The sequence below is a fragment of the Vipera berus genome (assembly GCF_964194415.1).
Source record: "Vipera berus genome assembly, chromosome: 1".
Lineage (NCBI taxonomy): Eukaryota > Metazoa > Chordata > Lepidosauria > Squamata > Viperidae > Vipera > Vipera berus.
The window spans coordinates 86,062,038-86,087,364 of record NC_138202.1 but is presented as its reverse complement, the minus strand read 5'-3'; the positions used below and the strand labels follow the sequence as shown (position 1 = coordinate 86,087,364).

Below are 25,327 nucleotides of genomic sequence, written 5' to 3'. Positions count from 1 at the left end.
AAGAGGGGTTTGTGGTCTGTAAATATTGTGAAGTTCCTCCCATAAAGGTAATCGTGGAACTTTTTTACGCCAGCCATGATTGCCAATGCTTCTTTGTCAATTTGTGCATAATTCCTCTCTGCCTTGGTCAGAGTTCTGGAATAGTATGCTATAGGCCTTTGCTCCCCGTTGCTGTCCATGTGACTGATCACTGCCCCCACCCCATATGGTGAGGCATCACATGCTAAGTATATAGGTTCGCCCTCAATGAAGTGGGCGACTGTGGACCTGCTAGACAGTATGTCCTTCAGTGTTTGGAAACTCCTTTTGTGTTGTTCCTGCCACTGCCAGGTGGTTTTTTTATCAAGTAGTCTGTGTAGTGGTTCAGCTATGGCCGCTTTGTGAGGTATGAATGTGTGGTAGAAATTTATGAGACCTAAAAATGCTTGGAGTTCTGCTTTATTTTTTGGTTCTGGGGCTAATTTGATTGCCTTAATTTTTTCCTCAGTAGGATGTATGCCATGAGCATCAATCCTGTATACTAAAAATTCAGTGGATTTTACTCCAATGGAGCATTTTTCCTTTTTTAATTTAAGCCCTGCAGCTCTAAATTTCCCCAGTACCTTTTCCAGTCTCTCTGCTAGGACTTCCTTGGTTTTTCCTGCAATCAACACATCATCAAAGTAAGGGCATACTCCAGGTATGCCCTTTAAGGTCCTCTCCATCACTTCTTGGAAGATGCCTGGAGCTGCAGCGATGCCGAATTGTAAACGGTGGACTCGGAATGCCCCCTTGTGGGTAACTATCGTCTGAGCGTCTGCAGCTTCCCGGGAAACAGTGAGTTGCAAATACGCCTGCGCCAAGTCAAGCTTGGCAAAGATGGCGCCGTCCTGCATCGTCGCGAGGACCTGCTTCACTGTTGGGACCGGGTAAGCATGCTGTTTCATTGCTCGGTTTAGTGTCGCCTTATAGTCGGCACAAATCCTCACGTCCCCATTAGGTTTAAGGGGGGTGACGATCGGTGTCTCCCAGGGGCCCCCTTCTACCGGTTCCAGCACTCCCTGGCCTACTAGTTTGTCTAACTCAGTCTCAATTTTTGTTTTGAGTGTAAAGGGTACCCTTCTGGCCTTAAGCCTGATGGGGCTTACTGCTGGATCCAGGTTAAAGTTAATGGGGGGTCCCCTGTACTTCCCTAAGGAACCATCAAATACATCTGCAAAGTTATCGCAGACGGATTTGAGGGTTCAGTGTTGAATTGTGTTAATTCCCCCCACCCATATGCCTAGGGGACTGAACCAGTTGAGGCCAACTAAACTGGTTCTCTGGCCCTCGGTTACCAGGAGGTCTAATGGCCCCTTAAATCCCTTATAACAAACATCGATGGTGACCTTCCCCTTTACTCTTATGGGTGTCCTTTGGAAATCAGCTAACTGGATTCGTGTTTGTTTAATGGAGACTTATTGCCCGCTTCTGGCTTCTATGTGTGCTAGGGTGTCCCCCGAAATGATGGATACTGATGCCCCTGAATCAACTTCCATTCTGCAGGGAATGCCCTGCAGTCGAACCTCAATTTTTAATTTTGGGCGTAGCAACTGGTTAATGGCCGCCCCCTTCCCCTGGTTATGGGTCTGTGCCTGTGGCCTGTGGGTCTCTTTGCCACTTTTGTGGGGGGTTACCATACCTGTGGCCCAGGCGTCAATGTCGTGGAGTTGGTTGTCGCGTGGTCTGCCTCTGCAAATTATTTGGATGTGATCGGTTTTTCCACAGTTCCAGCATTTTGCGTTACGGAACCTGCAGGTCGTCCAGGGGTGGTTGCCTCCGCAGCTTCCGCACTTAGATTCGAGGTCTCTTGGTCGGTTCTGACTTTCCCTTGGTGGTCTGTGCGGTTGCGGTGGTGGATGTCTTCTGGGGCGGTCGGTGCCTTCTGAACGGTTGGTCCGTGCTGGAATTTTTCCGACTCTCCGGGTGATCTCGTTGATGTCCGTTTCCCACAGGTAGTCCTCCTCCCCACCGTCCACATGGCTTTCTTGGTTGATTTCACCCGCTGCACCATTGCTGTTGTGGGGGGGTCGCGTTTCCCAGTGGATTCATACGTGAGTAGTTCATCCAGAACTTCTTGTAAGTTTTCGGAGGGCTTTGCAATGATTCTGTTTTGCAATTGTTCATCGCGAAGCCCCAGGACTACTCTGTCCCGGATACGCACTTCCAGGTTGTCGTATTTACAACGGAGTGCGGCTTCCCTTACTGCGGCTACAAATTCAGTTATGGATTCACCTGGCTTCTGGTTTCTTTTTTTGAAGATCCTTCTCCAAAAGAGCTCTGACCTCTTGGGGGTGAAATGCTCCTTTAATTTGGCCAAAAGATCCGTGTACGACACGCTGGCAACGGCGGCTGGTTGGCACAATCCCACGGCAACTCGGTAGACTGGCGTGCCGCTGATCATAAGGAGGGCTGCAGCCTTCTTCCGGTCATCGGTTATGCCGTTCACCAACATGTACCCCTTGACCTGGCCGATGTATTCTTCCCAGTCCTCTGGGTATCTGGGGTCGAACTCCTTCACTGAGCCGACTTGAGCCATGTTTACTGCCTTCCGCGATTCGGCGCCGCTGGGCTGGAACTTCGCTGTGCGGTTGACAGTGATTCAAATTTCCCGCTCCGCGCGCTCCTTGCTTACACGCCTTTCTCCGCTGTTCCGCCACGATCCCACCTTCGTCGCCACTGTTGTGTCTGGATCGGCGGCAATAACAGGGAGACGGCTTAGAGGTTACATTGCTTTATTGAGCTGCACATGGAAGTCAAGGCGATATCAAGACTTGGGTAGCTTATATGTCCGGCAGCCGCTAGACGCTGGCCAACCCCCTGGCTGGAATCTCCCGCCTTGCAGCTGGCACCCAACCCGGTGTCCAGGGATTCCCGCCAGTGGGATTAACCAATCCAAGCTGAGTAACAATGTCCATAACAGAAAGGGCAACAAGTCAAAGGATGTTATATTTCAGAAGAAAAAGAAAGAGGAAGTAAGATGGCAGATCCAGAACAGCCAAGCTAGAAAGAAAGAAATGTAAAGCATGTTCATTATTATCTATTTAAAATGTGAGTATCATAGTTAAATAATACCAAAATGGAGATAGAAAACCTTTCTTTGACCTTATTAGGTAAGATTTAGTGGAAGACAAAGTGCAGAGATGGAGAAACAAAGCATATGGCAGCAAAAGTGCTCCTCAAATCACTGTGATTTTGAGGCTATACCACCAGTGGCACTTTTAGAAAACAATACAAAAAATTCAGATGGCTCCAAGCTAGCAATTTTCAGGTGAACAAAAGAAAGATCAAGTAAAACTGCCTGACACTTATGTTTTGGAGTATGAGGAGGAGGAAGAAAAGCATTTTTATTTGGTAGCCACTTGCACTTAAGTAGAATACAAGCAAAACAATAAAAATAATATAAACTAGTCTCAATCTACATCACTATAAAAAAATCAATTTAAAAATATTATGTAACCCAAAACACGACTGTAATTTAAAATGGCATTGCGCACTGCTTGAGCTTCATAAACATCCTGGAAAATAGAAAGGGCTTTTTTAAGCCTCAGGCGACTGACTCCAAACATAATTCAGAGGGTTTTGGTTCTAAAGAGTTGGCGCAAAATGTCGGATGGCCCTTCTGACAAGAGGGAAAGCCAGGTGATCCCGATAGCTCAATGAAACCAAGCATATAGGAGTATGAATTGTAAATAATAATAATAATAATAATAATAATAATAATAATAATAATAATAATAATAATAATAATAATAATAATAATAATGTTGGAAGGGACCTTGGAGGTCATCTAGTCCAACCCCCTGCTCAGGCGGAAACCCTATACCATTTCAGACAAATGGCTGTCCAGTCTCTTCTTAAAGACTTCCTGTGTTGGAGCATTCACAGCTTCTGGAGGCAGATTGTTCCACTGATTAATTGTTCTGACTGTCAGCAAATTTCTCCTTAGTTCTAGGTTGTTTCTCTCATTGATTAGTTTCCATTTGTTGCTTCTTGTCCTGCCTTCAGGTGCATTGGAGAATAGGTTGACTCCCTCTTCTTTGTGGCAGCCCCTGAGATATTGGAACACTGCTATCACGTCACCCCTCGTCCTCTTCATTAGACTAGACCAGGGGTAGGCAACCTCAGCTCTTTTATGACTCATGGACTCCAACTCCCAGAATTCCTGAGTCAGCATAGCATAGCTGACTCAGGAATTCTGGGAGTTGAAGTCCATGAGTCATAAAAGAGCCGAGGTTGCCTACCCCTGGACTAGACATACCCAATTCCACCAACCATTCCTTATATGTTTTAGCCTCCAGTCCCCTGATCATCTTTGTTGCTCTTCTCTGTACTCTTTCCAGAGTCTCAACATCTTTTTTACATCGTGGTGACCAAAACTGGATGCAGTATTCCAGGTGTGGCCTTACCAAGGCATTTGTAAAGTGGTATTAACATTTCACGTGATCTTGATTCTATCCCTCTGTTAATGCAGCCTAGCACTGTGTTGGCTTTTTTGGCAGCTGCAGTACACTCCTGGCTCATATTTAAACAATTGTAATCAAGTTATTTAAAAAGTTGGTGCTCCTTGTATGCACAGATCAGAAGAAGACAACAATCCATGTGGTGAGCCATGTGGTGATCAATCCAAACTAGGTTGCAAAAGTAGACAGATGCAATAAGACTGACACTACAGCAGTTGAAACAGGGGGAAGTGTTCAGCAGGCTAACTAGATGTTTTTAATTACATTGACCCAAACATCTTCATTTTTTTTAACCCGTAGGTTGTAAAAATAATTTTAATGTAAATACAATAAAGGCGTTCCTTGATTTATGACCAGTCGCCTAGCAACCAAAGATAGGACAGAACCTAAAAAAGCTACTTATGATCTGGATTTGAAGTTCTGATGGGCAGTGGCAACTAGCCCACATTTACAGCAAATTGCAATGTCCTGCAGTCACATGAACACAATTTTTGTTTTTGTCAGAAACAATGGGCTTGCTTAACAATCACAGCATTTGCTTTATGACTGCCACATTCATCTAAAAACCACCACAAAAGTGGTAAAATCGGGTGTGGCCATGTGATGACCCACTTAATAACTATCACAACTTAACAATCATAAGTACAAGCTCAGTTACGATCATAAATCAAGGATGACTTTTATTACATATTATGGAGTCAGTTTTCACTATTTTCTTTTGTCTCTATTTAGCAAAATTAAAATTCTGTGCCTAAAAGTCATAGAAAAATATAACATCATCCAAAAAAACTTAAGTCAATGTGCTTTTTTAAAGAATGATCAATAGGTATACTAACAGGTATAGCATCAGAAAAAGATGCTACAACATTCCATCATAAATGAAAATAATACAGCTCATATAATTGTTACTTTTAGCTTACTTTTATCTCATTAGGTTAATTTCTGTACACTTTACAATGTATCCATTCTTTCTTTTATAAAATCTATTTCCTTTCAAAAGTTAGGACAGATATTTATTATTTTATATGGTGTTACCATTCTAATTCCTATTAAAATACAGAATAATTAAAACTTCAAAAAAGCATGAAATTTCTCCTCATACAATGTCCTTAGACAGTCACAACTCAGAACTTCTTTTCTTATTAATCCTTTGCTCTGTCAACCCAGTGGGTCATTGCAAAACAGAAAAACAATTACTGAATGACAGAGCAGTAGAATATTGTTATTTCAAATTCCACTATGGCATTTGACAAGTCTTTTAAAATTATGCAGCCAAAAATCCTAACAATTGAACTATTGTATGATGAATGAATTTTATTAAATATTTTCAGAGATGTAGAGTACCTTAAATTGTTTTGATGTGGGGAAGAATGACTGGGCAATTAAAACGTACAAGTAATACGAGATTAAAGGTGAAGGTTTCCCTGTCTAATCGTATCTGACTCTAGGGCATGGTGCACACCTCCATTTCATGGCCAAGGGGAGCCAGCGTTGTCTGAAGACATTTTCCATGATCATGTGGCCACCATGAATATATATATATATATATTCGCATTTGCATGTTTTATGAGCAGTGGTTAGAACGCAGTATTGCAGGCTAACTCTGCCAACTGCCAGCATTTCGATTCTCATAGTCTCAAAGTTGACTCATCCTTCCAAGGTTGGTAAAATGAGGACCCAGATTGTTGGAGGCAATATGCTGACTCTGTAAACTGCTTAGAGAGGACTGTAAAGCACTGTGAAGTGGTATATAAGTCTGCTATTGCTTTTGAACTGCTAGGTGGGCAGGAGATGGGGCAAGGACGGGAGCTCACCTCGTCACTCAGCACTCAAATCTCGAACCTAGGCTGTAAGCTTTTCAGTTGACAAGCTCATCATCTTTAACTGCTGAGCCATCATGCCCCCTTTAATTAGGAGATTAGGAGAACATTATGTTCTATAAGAATGAAAATTTCTGCATTCTATTAAGCAAAATAGGAGAAGTAGCTTATCTATTTTCTAGCAATATGGCTATTTAACGTTCATATTTTACATGTCAGTTAGTGGCCCCATATTTGATATCATCTTGATAATGCATAATTGCGATCACTTTTATTCTTATAAATTAAATGCACCAAATAGATTTAGATAGTGAGGTGTTCTATTCTTTTCTTGGTTCAGAACAAAAGTTTAAAATTTTATGGTTTCCAGATGAACCATGGCTTTAGATTCATGACATCTTTTACTTAAAAAGTAAGCATGTTAAACTGTCAGTATTATTTTTATTTTAGCTTTTAAAATAAAACTGCCATGAGAAATTCATTATAGCATTTGAATGAAGATTAAGATTACTCATAACTAAAATGGTGAATGAACATGGCCACAATAAAACTTCCTACCCTTTTTAGTTCTACTAAGAAGGCAAGATAAAAATAGTACAGCTCACACATGCTGCTCACTGTTTTATTTAAGGTTCCTTTTGTATTTCTAATTTCAATTGGTGAAAATCAGGATTTTAAAAATTCTGATACCTATGTTAGTCTGAAAAAAATATATTTTTATAAATCCCATTCTTGAATTCATTTGAAATGCTATAAATAAATGAATAGAATTAAACCAGATGGTAGATAATTTAAATTCTTAGTTAAGAAGCAGTAATATTGACCTCAATCACTCTGGCTTCCAAATAAATGCTTAAGATGCAAATAAGAAGAAATGACAGCTGTTTCTTCAAAATATAAACAAAAACCATTTTCCATTATAAGCAGCATGTGTAGTGCATTGATATCTGGAATACCAATATATTAATTCTAAAGCAAATGCCAAATATAGCACATATAATAAAGAAAGGGTTGAATGCATCAGCAGCCATTTGCTATCCACATATATAAAATTAAATTTTAAAAAATGCTTGAAACACCCACAAATCATCACATATACACATTCCTGCATAATTATAGAGGGATACAAGAACTCTGACTTGAAGCCTAGCAACAGTATCTAAGTATTAGTTAGTCTGCTAATCAACTACCAAAACTCACACACCACCACCTCAATGTGTTTCATATTTAAAATAAAATCTCTCTTGTTTCTATCTTCAGAGCAGCCGAAGGAAAAGGAATATGATAAAACAAACCTTGTTCACTTGAAGAGGAACAACCCATGTCATTTAATCCATCGGATAATTCATCTCATTACAAACAGCCAAGGCAATACAAAATAAAAAGAAGATTTAAAAATAGATTATCCAAGTCAAAGGATTCTTGGTTTGCAACATATTTCAAATGTGCAGACCCGTATTTAAAGAGATAGTCCAGATTCCTATATATATTATTGCTAGTTTTTTGCGTCTCCATCCTATAGAGGCCCTAGTAAATGCTGTATGGCAAATGCTTTCTAAAGCTTCAGTGCTCATTTAGTCACAGACAGCTGTAGACTGGATGAAAACAATCAGGGATTAACTTTTTTTATTCATCATAGCCTTTAATCTATTACTTTCCCTTCAGATAAATAAAAACATAAAATGTGACAACTAACTGCAGTACAGCAAGCAAGGATAACATGTCAATCAAGGATATTTATCTTTTGGACACTAAAGACTTTCCTTCTTAAAAGATGGAACACTGGTTATAAAACATGCAGTAAATGAAATGATGCAGCTCTCAAGAATAATTTAAGGTGCTTATTAAAAATACTCTGATGTATCTGTAATATTTATATAAAAGGCTTATTAAAATTGTGAAATTTGAATAACTTAAAATAAATCACATTTAGTGTAATATTTAAAATACAGGCACCTATCAAAGAAATACTTATGACTCAGCCAAAAAACCTTATTCACTTATTAAATGCCTATATATTAAAGACCAGGATCTTGTTTGTCCTATCAAAAAAATGCTGTAAAATATATTTAAGTATGTGCATCTTTCCAAGTAAGAATTTGATTTTTTTAAAGATATGAAACACACATACTGCTCATTTCTGATCAAAAAATAGCTCTACGAGTGTACAGCAAGTGATTTACTACTGAAATGACATCAACCGAGAGCTTATTTAGATGCTATTTTTACTTGGAAACAGGTCCTAGCTTCATAAGTTTTCTTAGCTTCCCTGTCTATAAAGGAAAGTCTAAAAATGTGTGAATATAATGATCAAATGCAAATTTTCTCTTGCCTGCCTTCAGAAGTGTGTGTGTGTGTGTGTGTGTGTGTGTGTCTGTGCCTGTGTCTGTGTCTCTCTCTGTGTGTATGTGTTGACTTCTGGCAACTAACTGCCCTACAGTTTTCCTGGCAAGATTCTCAGAAGTGGATTGCCTTTTTATTCCTAGGGCTGAGAGACAGGGACTGGGTATAATCAAAAGTATAACTCTGGCAAAATGTGTTTTCTCTGATTAAATCTACTGCTGTAAATAAATTGGAGCTGGTAAATCCCACACATATATAGCCATAATAATACAGGCAATCCCTGAGTTACGAGGGTTTCCTTAGCGAACGTTCGAAGTTACATGATAAATGCCCCCCAGTGTTTATGAGCAACTCCCAAAATTACGAATGTTGTCACACCATGGCAGTCGTACTGCCTTACGAGTGACCACAGTGGCACTGCAATATTCACCCTTGTTATTCCCTCCCTCCCCACACTCGCCTCAGGTCTCTCTAGGCACCAGGACTTCAATACTCCAAGACATGCGGAAGCATCCCCCAGCCTCACTTCCGGGCAGCAGTGACCTGGAAAAAGCCTCAGATGCCTGAATCCAGCCTCCAGAGGCAGGCAGAAGCATCCCCCAGCCTCAGATCCGGGCAACAGCAGGAACCACAGCAGAGAGGAGACAGATGTTTTAAAGGTGAGTCCAGCGCGGAAGAAAGGGAGGGGGAAGCATGAGGTGTCTTAGTGAGTCAGGGACACCTTGGGAGCTTGTTCCACCAATAGGCCCTCCATGGCTTTCCCCCCCCCCCGAGATACCTCATGTTCACTTAACGAGCCACATGCATCTTAACGAGCAGGGAGTGAATCACATTCAAGGTACGAGATTTACTCCCACAAGTTTTCGAGTTATGAATGGAATGGGCAGGCTCCATTCCATTCGTAACTCGAGGACTACATGTAATAATAATAATAGTAATAGTAATAGTAATAATAGTAATAGTAATAATAGTAATAGTAATAGTAATAGTAATAGTAATAGTAATAGTAATAGTAATAGTAATAGTAATAATAGAGTTGGAAGGGACCTTGGAGGTCTTCTAGACCAGGGCTTTTCAACCTTATCACAGATTGTACCACTTTTAGGACATGACAATATTTGAGTACCACCAGTGCTTAGCAAGGTGTCAAAAACTTGATGACTAAAAAAAAGGGGGGGGGGTTTTACTGATTAGATTCATTTGTTGTTATAGAAATGGCTAGTTTATAATATTATGGAAAAGTAAAAAGTTGAGGTTCAATGTTAATGCTTCCTTCTACTGCAACAGAGGAAGTCTGTTCTTTTTCTCTTCTCCCCCACACTTTCCCCACCTTTTTCCTCCCCACTGTGTCCTACTATTTGCTTTTGTATTTTTGTAGTCCAACCTGCTGCTCAGGCAGGAGAGCCTATACCATTTCAGACATATGGCTGTCTAATCTCTTCTTAAAAACCTCCAGCGTTGGAGCACTCACAACTTCTGGAAGCAGGTTGTTCCACTGATTAATTATTCTAACTGTCAGGCAATTTCTCCTTAGTTCTATGTAGCTTCTCTCTTTGATTAGTTTCCATCCATTACTTTTTGTCCTGCCTTCAGGTGCTTCAGAGAATAGCTTGATTCCCTCTTCTTTGTGGCAAACCCTGAGATATTGGAGCACTGCTATCATGTTACCCCAGTCCTTCTTTTCATTAAACTAGACATACCCAATTCCACCAACCATTCTTTATATGTTTTAGCCTCCAGTCCCCTGATCAACTTTGTTGCTCTTTTCTGTACTCTTTCTAGAGTATCAACATCTTTTTTACATCATGGTGATCAAAACTGGGTGCAGTATTCCAAGTGTGGCCTTACCAAGGCATTGTAAAGTGGTATTAACATTTCACGTGATCTTGATTCTATCGCTCTGTTAATGCAGCCTAGCACTGTGTTGGCTTTTTTGGCAGCTGCAGCACATTCCTGGCTCATATTTAAGTGATTATCTACTAGGACTCCAAGATCCCTCTCACAGTTACTACTATTGAGCAAGGTAACCACCTATACTGTCACTGTGCATTTGGTTTTTCTTGCTTAAATGTAGAGCCTTAATTTTTTCACCATTGAATTTTATTTTGTTAGATAGCGCCCAATGTTGAAGTCTGTCAAGATCCTTCTGTATCTTAAGCCTATCTTCTGGAGTGTTGGCTATTCCTGCCAGCTTGGTATCTGTAAATTTGATGAGTTCCCCATCTATCCCCTCGTCCAAATCATTGATGACAATGTTGAAGAGCACTGGGCCCAGAACAGAGCCCTGGGGCACCCCACTACACACTTCCCTCCATGTAGATGCAGTTCCATTGAGGACCACATGCTGAGTACGGCCGGTCAGCCAGCTACGAATCCATCTGGTGGTGATGCTGTCTAACCCACATTTTTCTATCTTATCAAGTAGTAGGTTCCGATCTACTTTATCAAATGCCTTACTGAAGTCCAAGTAAATTATATTCACAGCATTCCTTTCAATATTCTCTAAGTAAAAAGATCCAAAAGATCCAAAAAAACCACAGGAAAGATCTTCCCTCTTTATCCAATCACACATTTGACATATCTTCTAGATGAAAAAACTCTTAAAAGACGATGTATAGCATTGCACTGCATTGGTCATTCCCCTGGTTTGTAAAAGAGTATTAGAAGCATTTTTTTTCTGATACTCTTCTAACAGAAGTAATATTTTGATAGATATCAATAGAAGAAAATATATGTATCTCAGGGTTGAACTCTGAAAACCTTAATGTCATCTGAGCTTGATTTTTTTTAACTTGCAGACATTTTGTTATCCAACTAATTATTATCTTCAGTGCCAGAAAGCAGTGGATGTTACAATCCTTACATTGTATGTTTTATAAGATTTCTGTTTTTCATCTGGTGCTACAGAGCATTTTGATTTACTTAAGATATTTTAAGGGTTTCAGTGAATGTGCATGCAATGGCAATGCCATGTGGTTGTAATAATCTGTAGTAAGTAGCAATATAAACATAGAGCAAATCCCCTCCCTTATAGCATTGAAGGTATTACCTGGTCTGGTAACAAAACATCTGCAAGCAAGCAAGCAAGCTTAGAGAGCACCAGGACTCCACATTTTGATAAATATTAGAAAATAATTATTAGTTAAAATATCCATTACTCTTTCCTTGTTGACATATTCATGAAGCTTAATGCACAGGACTCTTACCTCTCTTTATATGAATATTTTAAAATATATTTTCCAATATTAAATAATGTTTGGACTTTTTCAAAGCATATTTTAATCAATTTTATATATCAATTATTTAACATATAATACAAAAAATATTTCATTTTATTCTCATTCTATATAATTGACTAGTCAGTGGAATAACTTCCATACAAAACTGAACAGAAATCCCAATGTACATACCAATATCAGTTTCCTTGTGGTTCTTGATAAATTCAGCAAGCTCAAAATTTCCAGCAATTATTGCCACCTGAAAAATTATAAAACAGGTTATATCCAATAATTAGTGTATAATGTACAGCATGTTATAAGTTTCAAATTCTAGGAATATATAGATGATGAAAGACCTCCACAGCACAATCTTCTGTATGTTTTCTAACTACTAATGAGTCATGTACCTAAAAAGATAAAAGTGCCCCTGGGGTTTTACTCTGCTAATTAGAGCCAACTTTGGGAGGCAGTGCTCATCTCTGTTTCTATAAACTACTGAGCCAGTGCTGTCCAACAATTCCACAGTCCTAAGGCCAGCATAATGTCACACTGAAGGGCAAAGCATAGGCAAAACATGGAATGCTGTTACCTGCCCACCAAAGTGGTCCCTATTTATCTACTTGCATTTACATGCTTTCAAGCTGCTGGAGTGGCATAGGCTGAGGCAAGTGACAGGAGCTTACTTCATCAAATAGAGGTAGTACTCAAACAACCAGTGTCTATTAAGCCACCAAACCACTATACCTCCCCAGTCATATACATACTACCCATTAAAAAGCGGCTTTAATTTCAATAAACATGGATTTTAAACATAGGACTGGTCAACGGATGATTCACAAAAACGTATGTTGGCTACAGAATTAGCAAAAGCACATTTGGCAACAACACTCCATAACAGTGACATGTGACAACATTTTTCCACCAATAGGCAAGCAAGTACCAGAATAAAATGCAAACATAAAAAGCAAATAATAGAAGAACATGTTATTATCAATCCACAAAAGTTGATAAACTTTTTTTCCAGTTTTTAGTTCTTAATTTTGCAGTCCTAAAGACTTATGGCAGAATTTGATTTTTATATATAAAAATTATTAGAAAAAGGAAAATATTATTCGAATGCTATGTTTTTAACTGAAAATATGATCACACAATATTAAAACAAAATGTTGGAAGGGATCATTTTAGCCATTAAATATAACTCTCCATTCACCATAAGGATCTAAATGAAAACATACCCTGTGCAGCTATCACTCAGAATAATGATTTGAAATTAATATATAGGCATGGATAATCCACTTAGACCAAAGCCATAAAGACTGGATAAACCTATAAATTTAATAGATAAATATATTTATTTATGCAGGTATTTATTACTGTTACCATTTATTTTGTGCCTGTTTGACGATGATGATGAAGGAGGAGGAGAAGGTAGTGGTGGTGGTAATAATGATGATAATTTTTCTTTTTATCGCCTAGATTATATCATATGATAATCCACTCAATTTAAGCTTAATAAAGCCCAAGCTGCTTTGGAGCATTAACAGTATTAGTCTAGGAACTACACTACATTTTCAGTTTGCAACTGAAATCTCCATACAAAGAATTGTTTGATAATTTCCATTTTAGAAATGATCTTGTCTCTTAGTCATTTAACTATTATCTATAAACATTACTAGATTTTGATAAATATTATTCCGATCATCTTACATTTCTATGAAAAACTGTTCTCCCTTCCAGATGTTCAGAATCTGAAACTGCTTATCTTTTTGACTGAATGTTATCAGAATTTCAAGAAGGCGATATTGAAATAAAAAGAGAATGTGAATGAACATATAATGCCAAGGTTTGGTGGATGTTTCCTTTATTTTAAAAGCAAGTCATCCAATATGCAGTATTATCATTCTGGAAAAGCAATTGTCCCTTAAATTAGTAACTGCATTCAGTAACTTCTGGTGTGCCAAGAAGCCCCGGCTTCAATGCAAGTCAGGGCTTCTTGGAACATCACAACTCCGGGGCTACAAGAAGCATTTGAGGTGCAGTGCAAAGCTGAGCCATATCAGCCCAGCATCCAGATCAACGCACAACCCAAGCAGCACGGTTCAAAGCCACACACACCCCGCAGTCTGAGGCCCTCGCTTCCCTGTGCTCCACTGTCCCAGCTGAACTTTGCCATCCTCTTGCTTGCACTGCTGGCAAGATATGCCCAGTCTGGCCCTTTTCAAGGCAGCTGCTACCATACAAGTCTTCTTCCTGAGTGCTTGGGCAGAAACTACTATACTCAAATGCTGGAAGGAGGCTTTGTGTGGGTAGCACTTCCTTGTGAAGGGCCAAGCTGTTGTTGCTTGGTCAACAGAAGCAAGAAGGGGGTGAATAGAAAGCTGAGAGTGACAGAGAACAGGGTAGCAGGAGCCTTGGAATGCAAGAGGCCAATACATATGAAGGAGACAAGTGGTGGGGAGAGACTGAAGTGCCCATGCAGTCATAAATGTGTGCAGGCTACCAAGCACCCTAATATTAATCATGTGACTGTCAGCGACTGTAACTTAGGGGACTGGACATAAATTCCCTTTGTTTAGCACCACTGTAACTTCAAATCATCATAACACAAGAACTACCTAAATTCTCCTGTAGGAATCTCTGATACAAATCAAAAGTCATGTTTCTTTCTCTGATGGCAGCTCATCTTTTCTTAAAGGTATGGGTAAAGTGGAACAAAAGTAGGAAAACAAATGTATATATACCATTCCAACAATTCAACTCAGATTAAATAGTAAGAAAAAAAATCAGTTGCTAAATAATGTATGTAGACTAATGACTTAGGTTCTTTTAAAAACTAAAAACTTAGTCATCAGAAAAAAGAAAACAAAAGAATAAAAAAGTAAAAAGTAAAAAAAACAATAAAATTATATTGCAAAATTCATAGTAATAACTCAGCTAATGCAACTCATCTTTTACATTAAATACAGAACGTAAGAAATTTTATTGCCTCTTTCCTTTCCCCAAAGCCAATTCAAAGATTGAAAATTGACAAAATTTATTAAGTTAAACATTAATCAACACACCCATATTCTTCTAGGAATACATTTTTTCTCTTTTTGACTGCAGCCCAAATTTAACACAGTCCATGTTTGATAAAAAAAATTGCCATCTTTAATCCATAACTTCCCTTCCAAGAATCCAGTTTATCAAACTGCTGATGCTTAAACAAGAAATCCATCAGACATATCTGTAATGTACTGCACAGTATGCAATAAATTACCTCTCCAACAGATGAATTGGAGTCCATTTTAAATATTGATGGATATCAAAATCTATTGTTGTTGAATTAAACTTAATTTCATATCAGACTTTTTTTTACATCTAACAAAGGCAATAGAACTCATCCATTGCTATCAGAATAAAATGCTAAAATGACTCCCCATAAGTCTAATAGCGTTAAAAGCTTGATGGCTTTTCAAAACCCAAATTAATTTGGATGAATTACTATAGCTAATACCTTATGAAAAGCAGTTGGCAAAAATTTTGAATCTCCATTTGATAGGAATGTTGGATAATACACAGTCCTCAACTTACAACCGTTTGTTTAGTGACCATTCAAAATTACTATAGTACTGAAAAAAACCTGACTTACTACCATTTTCACGACAGTTGCAGCAATCCCATAGTCACATGATCAAAACTCATGCACTTAGCAAATGGCATGTATTTATGACAGTTGCACTGTCCTGGTGTCAGGTGATCACTATTTGTAACCTTCCCAGCTGTTTCCAACCAGCAAAGTCAATGGGGGAAGACATTCATTTAGTGACCACATGGTTCTCTTAAAAACTGCAGTGATTCACTTAACCACTGTGACAAAAATGGGCCAAAGCTCAGTTAACAACTGCTTTCCATAGCAATGGAAATTTTGAAATGTTGCAAGATGTTGCAAATTTTATTCCAGTCACATAGCATGGAATAATTTTAAGTGGGCTGGTACGTCCTATTTTCATTTTGAAATTTTATGAACAATGTATTTCATGAATACCCCAAAGCATTACCTCATATTTATACAATGACAATCTATTTTAATCAGCATTCAACATTTACCACTTAAAATTTAAAGAGAGACAAGGTGTAATTATTAAACTGAAATGCTGTTGACAAAAGTCTGATGTAACACAATAAATCTGTCATGAAGTGTGATTTTTCAGAACAGTGTATCATTTATTAATCCAATTTGTCTTTCTGTTGAATCCACAAACATTCTTATCCTCAGAACCTCCTAAATAAGTAATGTGAACTTTTTTTTCAAAAATGTTTTTCATTTATTTCCATTTCCTGTCGTCTCTATTTTTATTTACCTTCACCTCCTGTAGCTTTCTCTTTAGCCTGCTAATTGGCAGTAACTAACTGACCCTGGGTGATCTTGCAAACTAAGCAGGATTAGTCTTAGTATCAGTGGGAAAGCATCCATAAATCTCCGTAAGCTAGGCTGGAAAGTTGAACAAACTATCCCCAAGAAAACAACAACAAATCATTTCCAAATCTGTGACGTCATAAAAGGTCAAGTTCAGATTGAACTAGATTTTACCTTCAACTCATTCCAACATCATCAGGTTCCTGCTTCTCAGTAAAAAGAACCTAGCCACACCTCTCAATACTTGAGAGTTCTTTGATCAGGTCTGGCAGTGGCAAAGATATGCTGTTTTTGACATAGTGTTTTACGTTCATTAATATTAACATAAGTGTATTGGTTGCCAGTTTGCTTCCAGATCTAATTCAAGGGGTTGGTTTTAACCTTTAGGACATTCATAGCAGGCTACCTGAGGGACCCTGTTATGTATTGGGCTTGCTTGTTAACACCACGTGGTAACGGCTGATAGGTTGCGAGAGCAGGGAGCTAGCTAACGGCTCCCAGCATCTCAGACAACCCGTCTCCAGCGCTGCTATTGGTTGCCCATAGGTGGCAATAGGTTGCTTCAAACCTATTGGCCACTGCCCAGGGGCCAAGGTATAAATTGCTGCAGCTGCAGCCCTGTTCTCTAGTTCAGATCCTGCCAGAAATAAACCATGCTCTTTGCTGATCTCACTCACCTCGTCTTCATTCCTGCGCAACGAACCCAGTACACAACACTGGCAATGAAGGTGGGATCCTGCTTCTCCATCGGAGCTGAAAGTCACTAGGGAAGAGGCAGCGCACGCCTGGCGGGAAAAGCAATTCCCCGCCCCCTATGGTTTGCTAGCAAGCCACGCTAGCAACCACACGCTCAGGACCAGTCCCTGAGCAATGAAGAGGCAGGATTAGAAGAAGCAGAAGCTAGCCGCAAAGACCAGCAGAATGCCCAAGGTCGGAAGGCTGCAAGAGTTCGACATCAAGAAACCAGAAGGATGGCTCTTGTACCTGTCCCAGGTCGAGAACTACCTTCGGGCGAACCAGGTTGCAGAGGATGGACTAAAGGCCGCCACGCTGCTCTGTGTGTGCAGCCAAGCGACGTTCGATCTGGCCGAAAACATGTTCGCGCCCATGCCATTGGAATCTGTCTCCTACGCCGAACTGAAGAAGCTCGGAGAACACTTCCAACCAAAGATGTCAGTGATTGCATGGCACTACGCCTTCAAACAATGAATACAGCAGCCGGGAGAAACCGCATCCGAATACATCACGGCCTTGAGGCAGTCCGCACACCTATGCCGATTTTCAGACGTTGAAGAGCGACTTTGAGACCGGCTCGTCTGCAGCCTCCGCAATCGAGAGCTGCAGCAAAAACTTTTTGCCAGAGAGGTCCTGTCATTCGCAGGTGCTCAGAACAAGGTCATGGCGGACGAAGCTGCTGGTGGAGCCATCTGAACGATCCGGCCCGCCAAAATGACACAACACAAAGAAGCCTCCACCATGAGTACGCTGAACTCACCAAGGAGTGAGAAGACACTGAAGTCAACAAGCCGCACAGACAGCCCGACCCACAGCACTGCAACAGCAAGCAGCAAGAGACTAATTACAAGGCAAATCCCTTGCCTAGAAGTGCAGGTTGTGGCGGCTGCCACCAACACTCAGACTGCAGGTTCCGGATAGCCATGTGCTGGACCCGTGGGAAAACCGGCCACATCGCAGCAGTTTGCAGAGGTCGCCAGAGGGACCAGCCATCACATCACCAGTCGGACGATTCGACCAGGACAGGTACCGGGGCCCCAGGGCCTTTCAGCATGGGTTTTTGCTCAAGCCGCCGAAGTGTATGTTGCACTGGAGCCCGATGCCCCCTTAAACCCAAGTATAGACTCCAGGTGGAGCTCCCCTGTAAGATGGAGCTGGACACAGGCTCCGCCGTTTCCATTATTTCTCTGGACACATTTAATTCCATGTGCAGTTGCAGTAGGAGATGGGCTGAGGCCCTCTGACATACTTTTATCAGATTTCCAGAACGCAAAAGTTGTAGTCAAGGGTGAAGCCACCTTGGCTGTTAAATTTAAAGGGTTTTCGGGGCACCTGGATGTTGTTGTAGTAGGGGGCCAGAGAATGAGCCTCATTGGGCTCGATTGGTTTGATGCACTAGGCATCCAAGTAACCAGTATCAACCGGACACAAGTCGCGAGTCTAGTGTCACTTTGCGAGGACTTCGCAGACGTATTTGATTCAGCCCTAGGAACTTACACAGGCCCACCAATAGCATTTAAATTAGACCCAAAAGTGGTTCCCATCAGGATTAAGCCTCGCAGGGTCCCCTTTGCCCTCAAGCACAAAATTGACATGGAACTACACAAGCTTGTGGAACAGGGCGTGTTGCAACCAGTAGATGGTTGGGAGTGGGAAACTCCTATTGTAACACAACTTAAAGCCAACGGGGAAGTCAGAATATGCACAGACTACAAATGTACTCAGACGCCTGGCGGGGACCCTTAAACAGCACGCATACCCAGTCCCAATGGTGGGCCACATCCTGGCATCTTTACAGATTGGCACCACTTTTGCAAAATTAGATTTGGTGCAGCCCTATCAGCAACTACCTGTTGATGAGGCCATGGCCGCAGCACAGACAATTGTGACCCACAGGGGGGCTTTCAGAGTAAAGCACTTGCAATTTGGGGTCAGTGTAGCCCCGGGCATTTTTCAGGGAATCATGGAACACACACTCAAAGGCATCCCAGGGGTTTGCCCCTATTATGACGACATGCTTATTGCCGGAGAATCCACAGAAGTGCTAGCAAGGAGGCTCAGAGCCGTCCTGCAGAGGCTGCATGAAGCAGGCCTCAAACTAAAGAAGAGCAAATGCAGAATTGGGGTTCCCTCGACTGAATTTTTGGGTTTTTGCATTGATGCCAATGGCATCCACCCAGCTGAGTCCAAAGTAAAGGCCATTCAGATGGCACCTAGCCCTAAAACAAAAGGAGAGCTGCAAGCATTCTTGGGCCTCCTCAACTTCTACCATGCATTCGTTCCTAACAAGGCTGCAGTGGCAGAGCCACTTCATAGGCTCTTAGATAAAAAGCTTCTTGGAAATGGACCAGCATTCATGAAAAAATTTTCAGGACCTGAAGGCACTTCTGTCAGTCAGTTCCACTATCACTCATTTCAGAGAGTCTAAACCAGTCTGTTTAGCATGTGACGCATCCCCATACAGGGTGGGGGAAGTTTTGAGTCACTTAAGAGAAAAATGGAACCCAGGTTCCCATTGCATTTTATTCAAGGATGCTGTCCTCTGCTGAGCGTAACTACACTCAAATTGACAAAGAGGCATTGGCCATTGTAGCTGGAGTTAAAAAAATCCATGACTACTTATATGGCAGGGATTTCATGGTCTTCACAGGCCACAAACCATTATTGGGGTTATTCACCACAGACAAACAGACACCCCACATATTATCCCCAGAATGCTGAGATGGTCTATTTTTTTATCAGCTTACACATTTAAGCTGATTCACAAACCCGGCAAAGGAATGGGCCATGCAGATGGCCTGAGCAGGCTTCCACTGGCACAAATCGAACCAGACCCATCCCCAGCAGCCCGTGTATTGTCCATCCAGGACTTGCCAGAATTTCCTCTCCATGCAGGGGACATAGCTGCAGAAACAGCACCTGATAAGACACTAAGTAGAGTACTTTCTTGGGTACACACAGGATGGCTGGATAACAGCCCAGGGCCTGAATTCCAGAGTTATTTTACTAGAAGACACGAGCTATCAGCTCAGAAGGGTTGTATCCTATGGGGGAACAGGGTCATTGTCCCCACCTCACTAAGAGACAGGGTCTTACAATCACTACATGAAGGTCATCCGGGTATTGTCCGTACGAAAGCTTTAGCTAGAAGCTACTTATAGTGGCCAGGTTTAGACAAGGCCATTGAAGCCCAGGTGCATGGATGTTACACATGCCAGCAATGAAGGCCTGAAATGCCGCACGCTCCAATTCACAGGTGGGAGGAGACTCACACTCCCTGGTCTAGAATTCACATAGACATCACTGGGCCCTTTCAGGGACAGCTCTTTCTTATAGTGGTCGACAGCCACTCTAAATGGCTTGAAGTAATTCCAGTTGCTAACATGACTACTGCTAGGACCATTCAGGTGCTTAGGAAACTCTTTGCCACACATGGGCTGCCAGACATCATAGTATCTGACAATGGAGCCCAATTTACAATGGCAGAATTTCAGGCATTCCTGAGAGCAAACCTCATCAGGCACGCAATGTCAGCCCCATTTCACCCTTCTTCTAATGGTCAAGCTGAATGGATGGTCCGGACCACAAAGGAGTCACTGAAGCGTATAGTGACTGGGGACTGGCATCACAGATTGGCAGATTTTTTACTTTGTCAGCATTCCACGCTCTGCACAGCTACAGGAAAAAGCCCAGCAGAGCTTCACTGGGGGAGGCGACTGATCACGAAACTGGACAGGTTGCATCCAGCTAGGGTGCAGCAGAAGCTTCATGCCCAAAACCCCCAAGGGGGCTGCAAGTGGGCGACAGGGTGTGGGCCAGGAACTATGGGCATGGGAATTTGTGGGTACCTGGAAAAAATACTAAAACATCAGGCCCCCTCTCTTACGAAGTGGGGCTGGAAGGCAGGCGAGTTGTATGGTGCCACATAGATCAGCTTAGGAAGCATTTTCCTGAATGGCCACAAAAGGAGGACTTTGTCATAAGTCCTTACTCAGGTCCACAAACTGGCAGCCAAGCCAGCCCATGTATAGACCCTGAAGGCTCACACAGCCCAAGCAACGAGGAGTTGGCCGCACAGGAGGGCAGCCCAGATGTGCAACATGGGTCCCCTGACGGAGAAAGCCAACCTGATGGCTACAGTCGCTGTGCTAACTCTGCTGAACAAATTGACTCTGGGGTGGGCCAACCTGGAAAGGCCAGCCAGAGAGCACCAAGCCACTCAGAATCACTTGAACTAAGAGACACTGGTCTACCCAGCCTGGTGGGCAAGCTGGTAGGCCAGGACATGCCTGGGTCCTCCAGGCACTCCACAAAGCCACACAAACCTCCTGCTTATCTGAAAGATTTTGTTTTGTAATAATAAAGCTATAATGTTGTATGTACCTTGTATTTAATGCTGACCTACAAGATTGTAATGGACAATGGAGCTATAATGTTGTAAGTACTTTATTGTGCTGCTAAGTGGAACCTATTCACACCAGTGTTAAGTCTTTGTAAAGTGTATTGCTGTAATGACTATTGTTGCTATAGTGTTGTTCGTTCTAAGGGGGGAGGGGTGTTATGTATTGGGCTTGCTTGTTAACACCACGTGGTAACGGCTGATAGGTTGCGAGAGCAGGGAGCTAGCTAACGGCTCCCAGCATCTTAGACAACCCGTCTCCAGTGCTGCTATTGGTTGCCCCTAGGCGGCAATAGGTTGTTTCAAACCTATTGGCCGCCGCCTAGGGGCCAAGGTATAAATTGCTGCAGCTGCAGCCCTGTTCTCTAGTTCAGATCCTGCCAGAAATAAACCATGCTCTTTGCTGAACTCACTCGCCTCGTCTTCATTCCTGCGCAACAAACCCAGTACACAACAGACCCCATCTCCCCAGTTACATTAGCTCACTCCAATAAATCCAGCAGAGAAGATATCCTATGGGTACCATCAGCTACACCTTGTGTAACATTCTTCACCTACAGACCTGGTTATATTACCAGGCCTGGGGCTCCCACAAATCAGAGACATACTTAGATGGCTCAATTTCTGAGGTGGCCATTTTTATCCTCTTTGCTTTTGTTGTTTTTAGATGCATTGTTTTATTTGATTGTTGTATGCATAAAAAGAGCCACATTTGGTGAAATGGGTGGCTATACAACTTTAATTAACATTAGTATAAATGAGAAAACATCCTTGCAATCTAACGTTTCTATCCTATGCAAATGGGCAACTTTTCCTTACTTTTAAGAAGCTAATTTTTCTGATGGCATCCCAGTTTCCTATGTTTTAGAAGGTATCAGATTTTGTTCCATATACAATCTAATGCAAACAATCTATTTTAATGATATTTTTACTAACAATATATTTTAAAAAGTAATTGACATTAAAAATATCAAACAATATTTTCAGGGCCTTTTTTATATGTGGGTATGATGAAACTTCCTGGGACCTGACAATTAAAACCATGGAAAAGTTTATTCATAGTGTAGATGAATGTTAGCAAGTGTGGCATTTGCTATAACTGAATATGCTTAATGAATACATCTAGAGTACCTGCTAGTAACGTGTCAGTGTATGTGTTTCAGTGATTACCTCTCTGTAGCTTAATATACATGATACAGTTCCTTTTTCACTTTTAATTGGAGAGATTCAGTGTCTAATATTAGAATTTACAGTAATCCATTTTCCCACAATTCCACCAAAAGATCTCTTCCTGCTAAAGTTTAATCCACTATCCTTTGAATTTCTGGGGATTAAAACAACATCATTAAAAGAACAGTTCTTGTATAATTTATAGAGTAAAATAAATAGATTTAACAACAAAACCTGCTTTTCATGTTAAATCAAAATTTTCAAACCTGAAGTCTCAGTACTGAAGCAATAGGCCTGGGCAGCACTTTTACATTCAACCTCCAAACATTGCTGGTATGACCACAGAATCAATGTGCAATATGTTTCAGCTGGGCTGTCCTTCTCAGCTGCTGTGTGATCATCAGGAAACAATGCAGCTGTCTGAAAGATCTTTTTTTCTCTTTTCTTTTTTCTTTTCTTCCTCTCTCCCTCCCTCCCTCCCTTACTTTTACACCCTGCCCTTCGTATTAGGATGCCAACTCAATCCTGAGAGACATGATGAAAAGAAAAGAGTTTAGATACCAGTTGTGAAACAGGCCAGAAATGAGGATTAGTTTATGCCAACACTGTCATTAAAAATCAGAATAAAACATAAAATGTTGACATGAAACTTACTAAAAGGCAGAATAGCCACCTTTTTATAGTAGACTGGTTAGTACTTTGGGTTATGTTTAGGTACTTTACAAGCTGTCAGATATGTTTTATGTTGGTCACAACAACTAACAAGACTGATTTTAAAATACAGTCATACTGTATAGTTTTTACTGTGACAAAAAGTTTCAAGAAATTATTCAATGTTAGTTTGGTGCTCCATCAAAATAATAATTGTAATAATATCTTCTGAACAGAATAAAATTATTTGTAATTAAGTAAGCCTACATTAAAATCAAGACATATAATGGGGGTGTGTGTAATATAAATGTTAGAAAATAACATTTGAAAAGGCTGTGATGTCAAAATGAAGTCTGATGAAATCATTTCAAAGAAAGATCTCAATTTCAATTCAAAATATTAAACAATAACAACACTGTCCAACATTAATTTATTCAGAGAGGAAAATCATTGTCCATTAAGCCTTGTAATAAGGTAGCCGTCTCCATCTGCCTTCTTCTGAAATCCAGAATTTGTGGAGGAGGTTTAGATTACTAAACAGATGATGGGAGACTGGAATGATCAGCTAGATGAAAACTTTAAAGTTTTTTGCAATTATTTCTCAAAAGCCTGGATATATTTCAAACTGATTTCTGGTCAGATTTTTATTAGAAACTATCTTAGTCATTCTAATCAATTACTTGAATAGCAGAAATATGACTATGATTCTATTGGATATAACCTCAAAAAACCACCAACATAAGATTATCTTAATACTGATGACTTTCTGTCACTTAGACCTGTCTAGATTTTCACAATTACTGGTGGATTCCATTTGATCTCACAATAAAGTGGCTTTCGTGATATTATAAATATTGAAAGAGGGAGACACTAGAGCAGGGGTGTCAAACTCGCAATGTCACATGACCTGTCGCAATGTATCGTGACTTTTTTTCCATTGCGGGCAATGGGATGGGCGTGGTTTTGCCATGACACATTTGGCTCGTGGGCTGGCAGTTTGCACCAGAGTCTAAACGTTACTTGGCAGTAGGAGAAGGGGAAAAATAGACTTCCTGAAATTACTTGAATTTGTTTGAAGTGGAAAACAAGAATAGGACCAATTAAATACAAAAATGTCTCAAACACTTCAGTGTCAATAGTCATCTCTTTTCTGATTTTCCTGTTATTTTGAAATCTCTATACCTAACCTCTATTTATGAATCTGATTTTACCCTGGCTTCTGTTTTCCTTCATGATGTGCTCCTTTTTTTAATCTTTGGCTGCTTCTTTTTTGGTTAAAAATTTGGGGAGAAAATTATCATAGACATAGACATAGAAAAGCAGTTGCTGAAGAATCACCCAAGAAAGTATTTATGAGTATATATTAAAGTGGGATTGTTTAAAAGGCCTTTATCATGTTTACCTGTGAGTCATATAGCAACTTCTGCTCATTTTGCAATGCTGATTTCAGAAAAGTTCATGTTATAGATTCTCTCTACTGTATATAACACTACTATTATATAAGCTACAGATCTTCATTTCATTTCATTTATTTCATAGTGCATAAATAGTGAAACTGCAGCAATTCCTATTGCAAAAAAAATAAATCTCTATATCCATTCTATAGATTCAATGAAAGGAACAGACACACTAGCATGTTTTAACCAACTCCTTTTAAAACTCATTAGGACTGGAAGAGCCAAATAGAGCTATTGTTATATGAGAACAAACAAGTGTAGAAATAATAATTTCTAAAAAGATAAGGATATATCTTAATATTTTAATTCATCACTTATCTGTATGTTTAATGTACACAAGCTTTAATATGCTTATTCAAAATAACAATAAAGGAAAATATTTGTAGCTTAGGGTTAAATGAGGGGTCCTTGGTGCTCTCTGAGCTTCTTGCAGACATTTCATTAGTAGCACTGAGTATGGTACCTAGTTTGGGTAATGAAATGTCTGCAAGGAAATGACCAAGATCAAAGAGCACGAAGGACCTCCCTTAATTCAAAAAAGTATCTGGATTTTTTGAATTTGTTATAACAAAACACTAAAATTTGTTCAACACAGTAAATGATCTGTTTTACAACCTAAGAATTTTTTTACCATAAATACTTTACACTTATACT

At 40.3% G+C, this 25,327-nt stretch overlaps 1 protein-coding gene across 3 annotated transcripts in view; it reads right to left on the bottom strand.

Moving 5' to 3' along the window:
• SHANK2 (SH3 and multiple ankyrin repeat domains 2) overlaps window positions 1-25,327 on the bottom strand; it is a 407,794-nt gene that overhangs the window by 304,333 nt on the left and 78,134 nt on the right. For all 3 annotated transcript variants that reach the window (XM_081341780.1, XM_081341781.1, XM_081341782.1), the window contains exon 10: window positions 12,055-12,121. In XM_081341780.1, coding sequence (XP_081197906.1) covers window positions 12,055-12,121 — 67 coding nt within the window. The remainder of the gene's footprint in view (window positions 1-12,054; window positions 12,122-25,327) is intronic.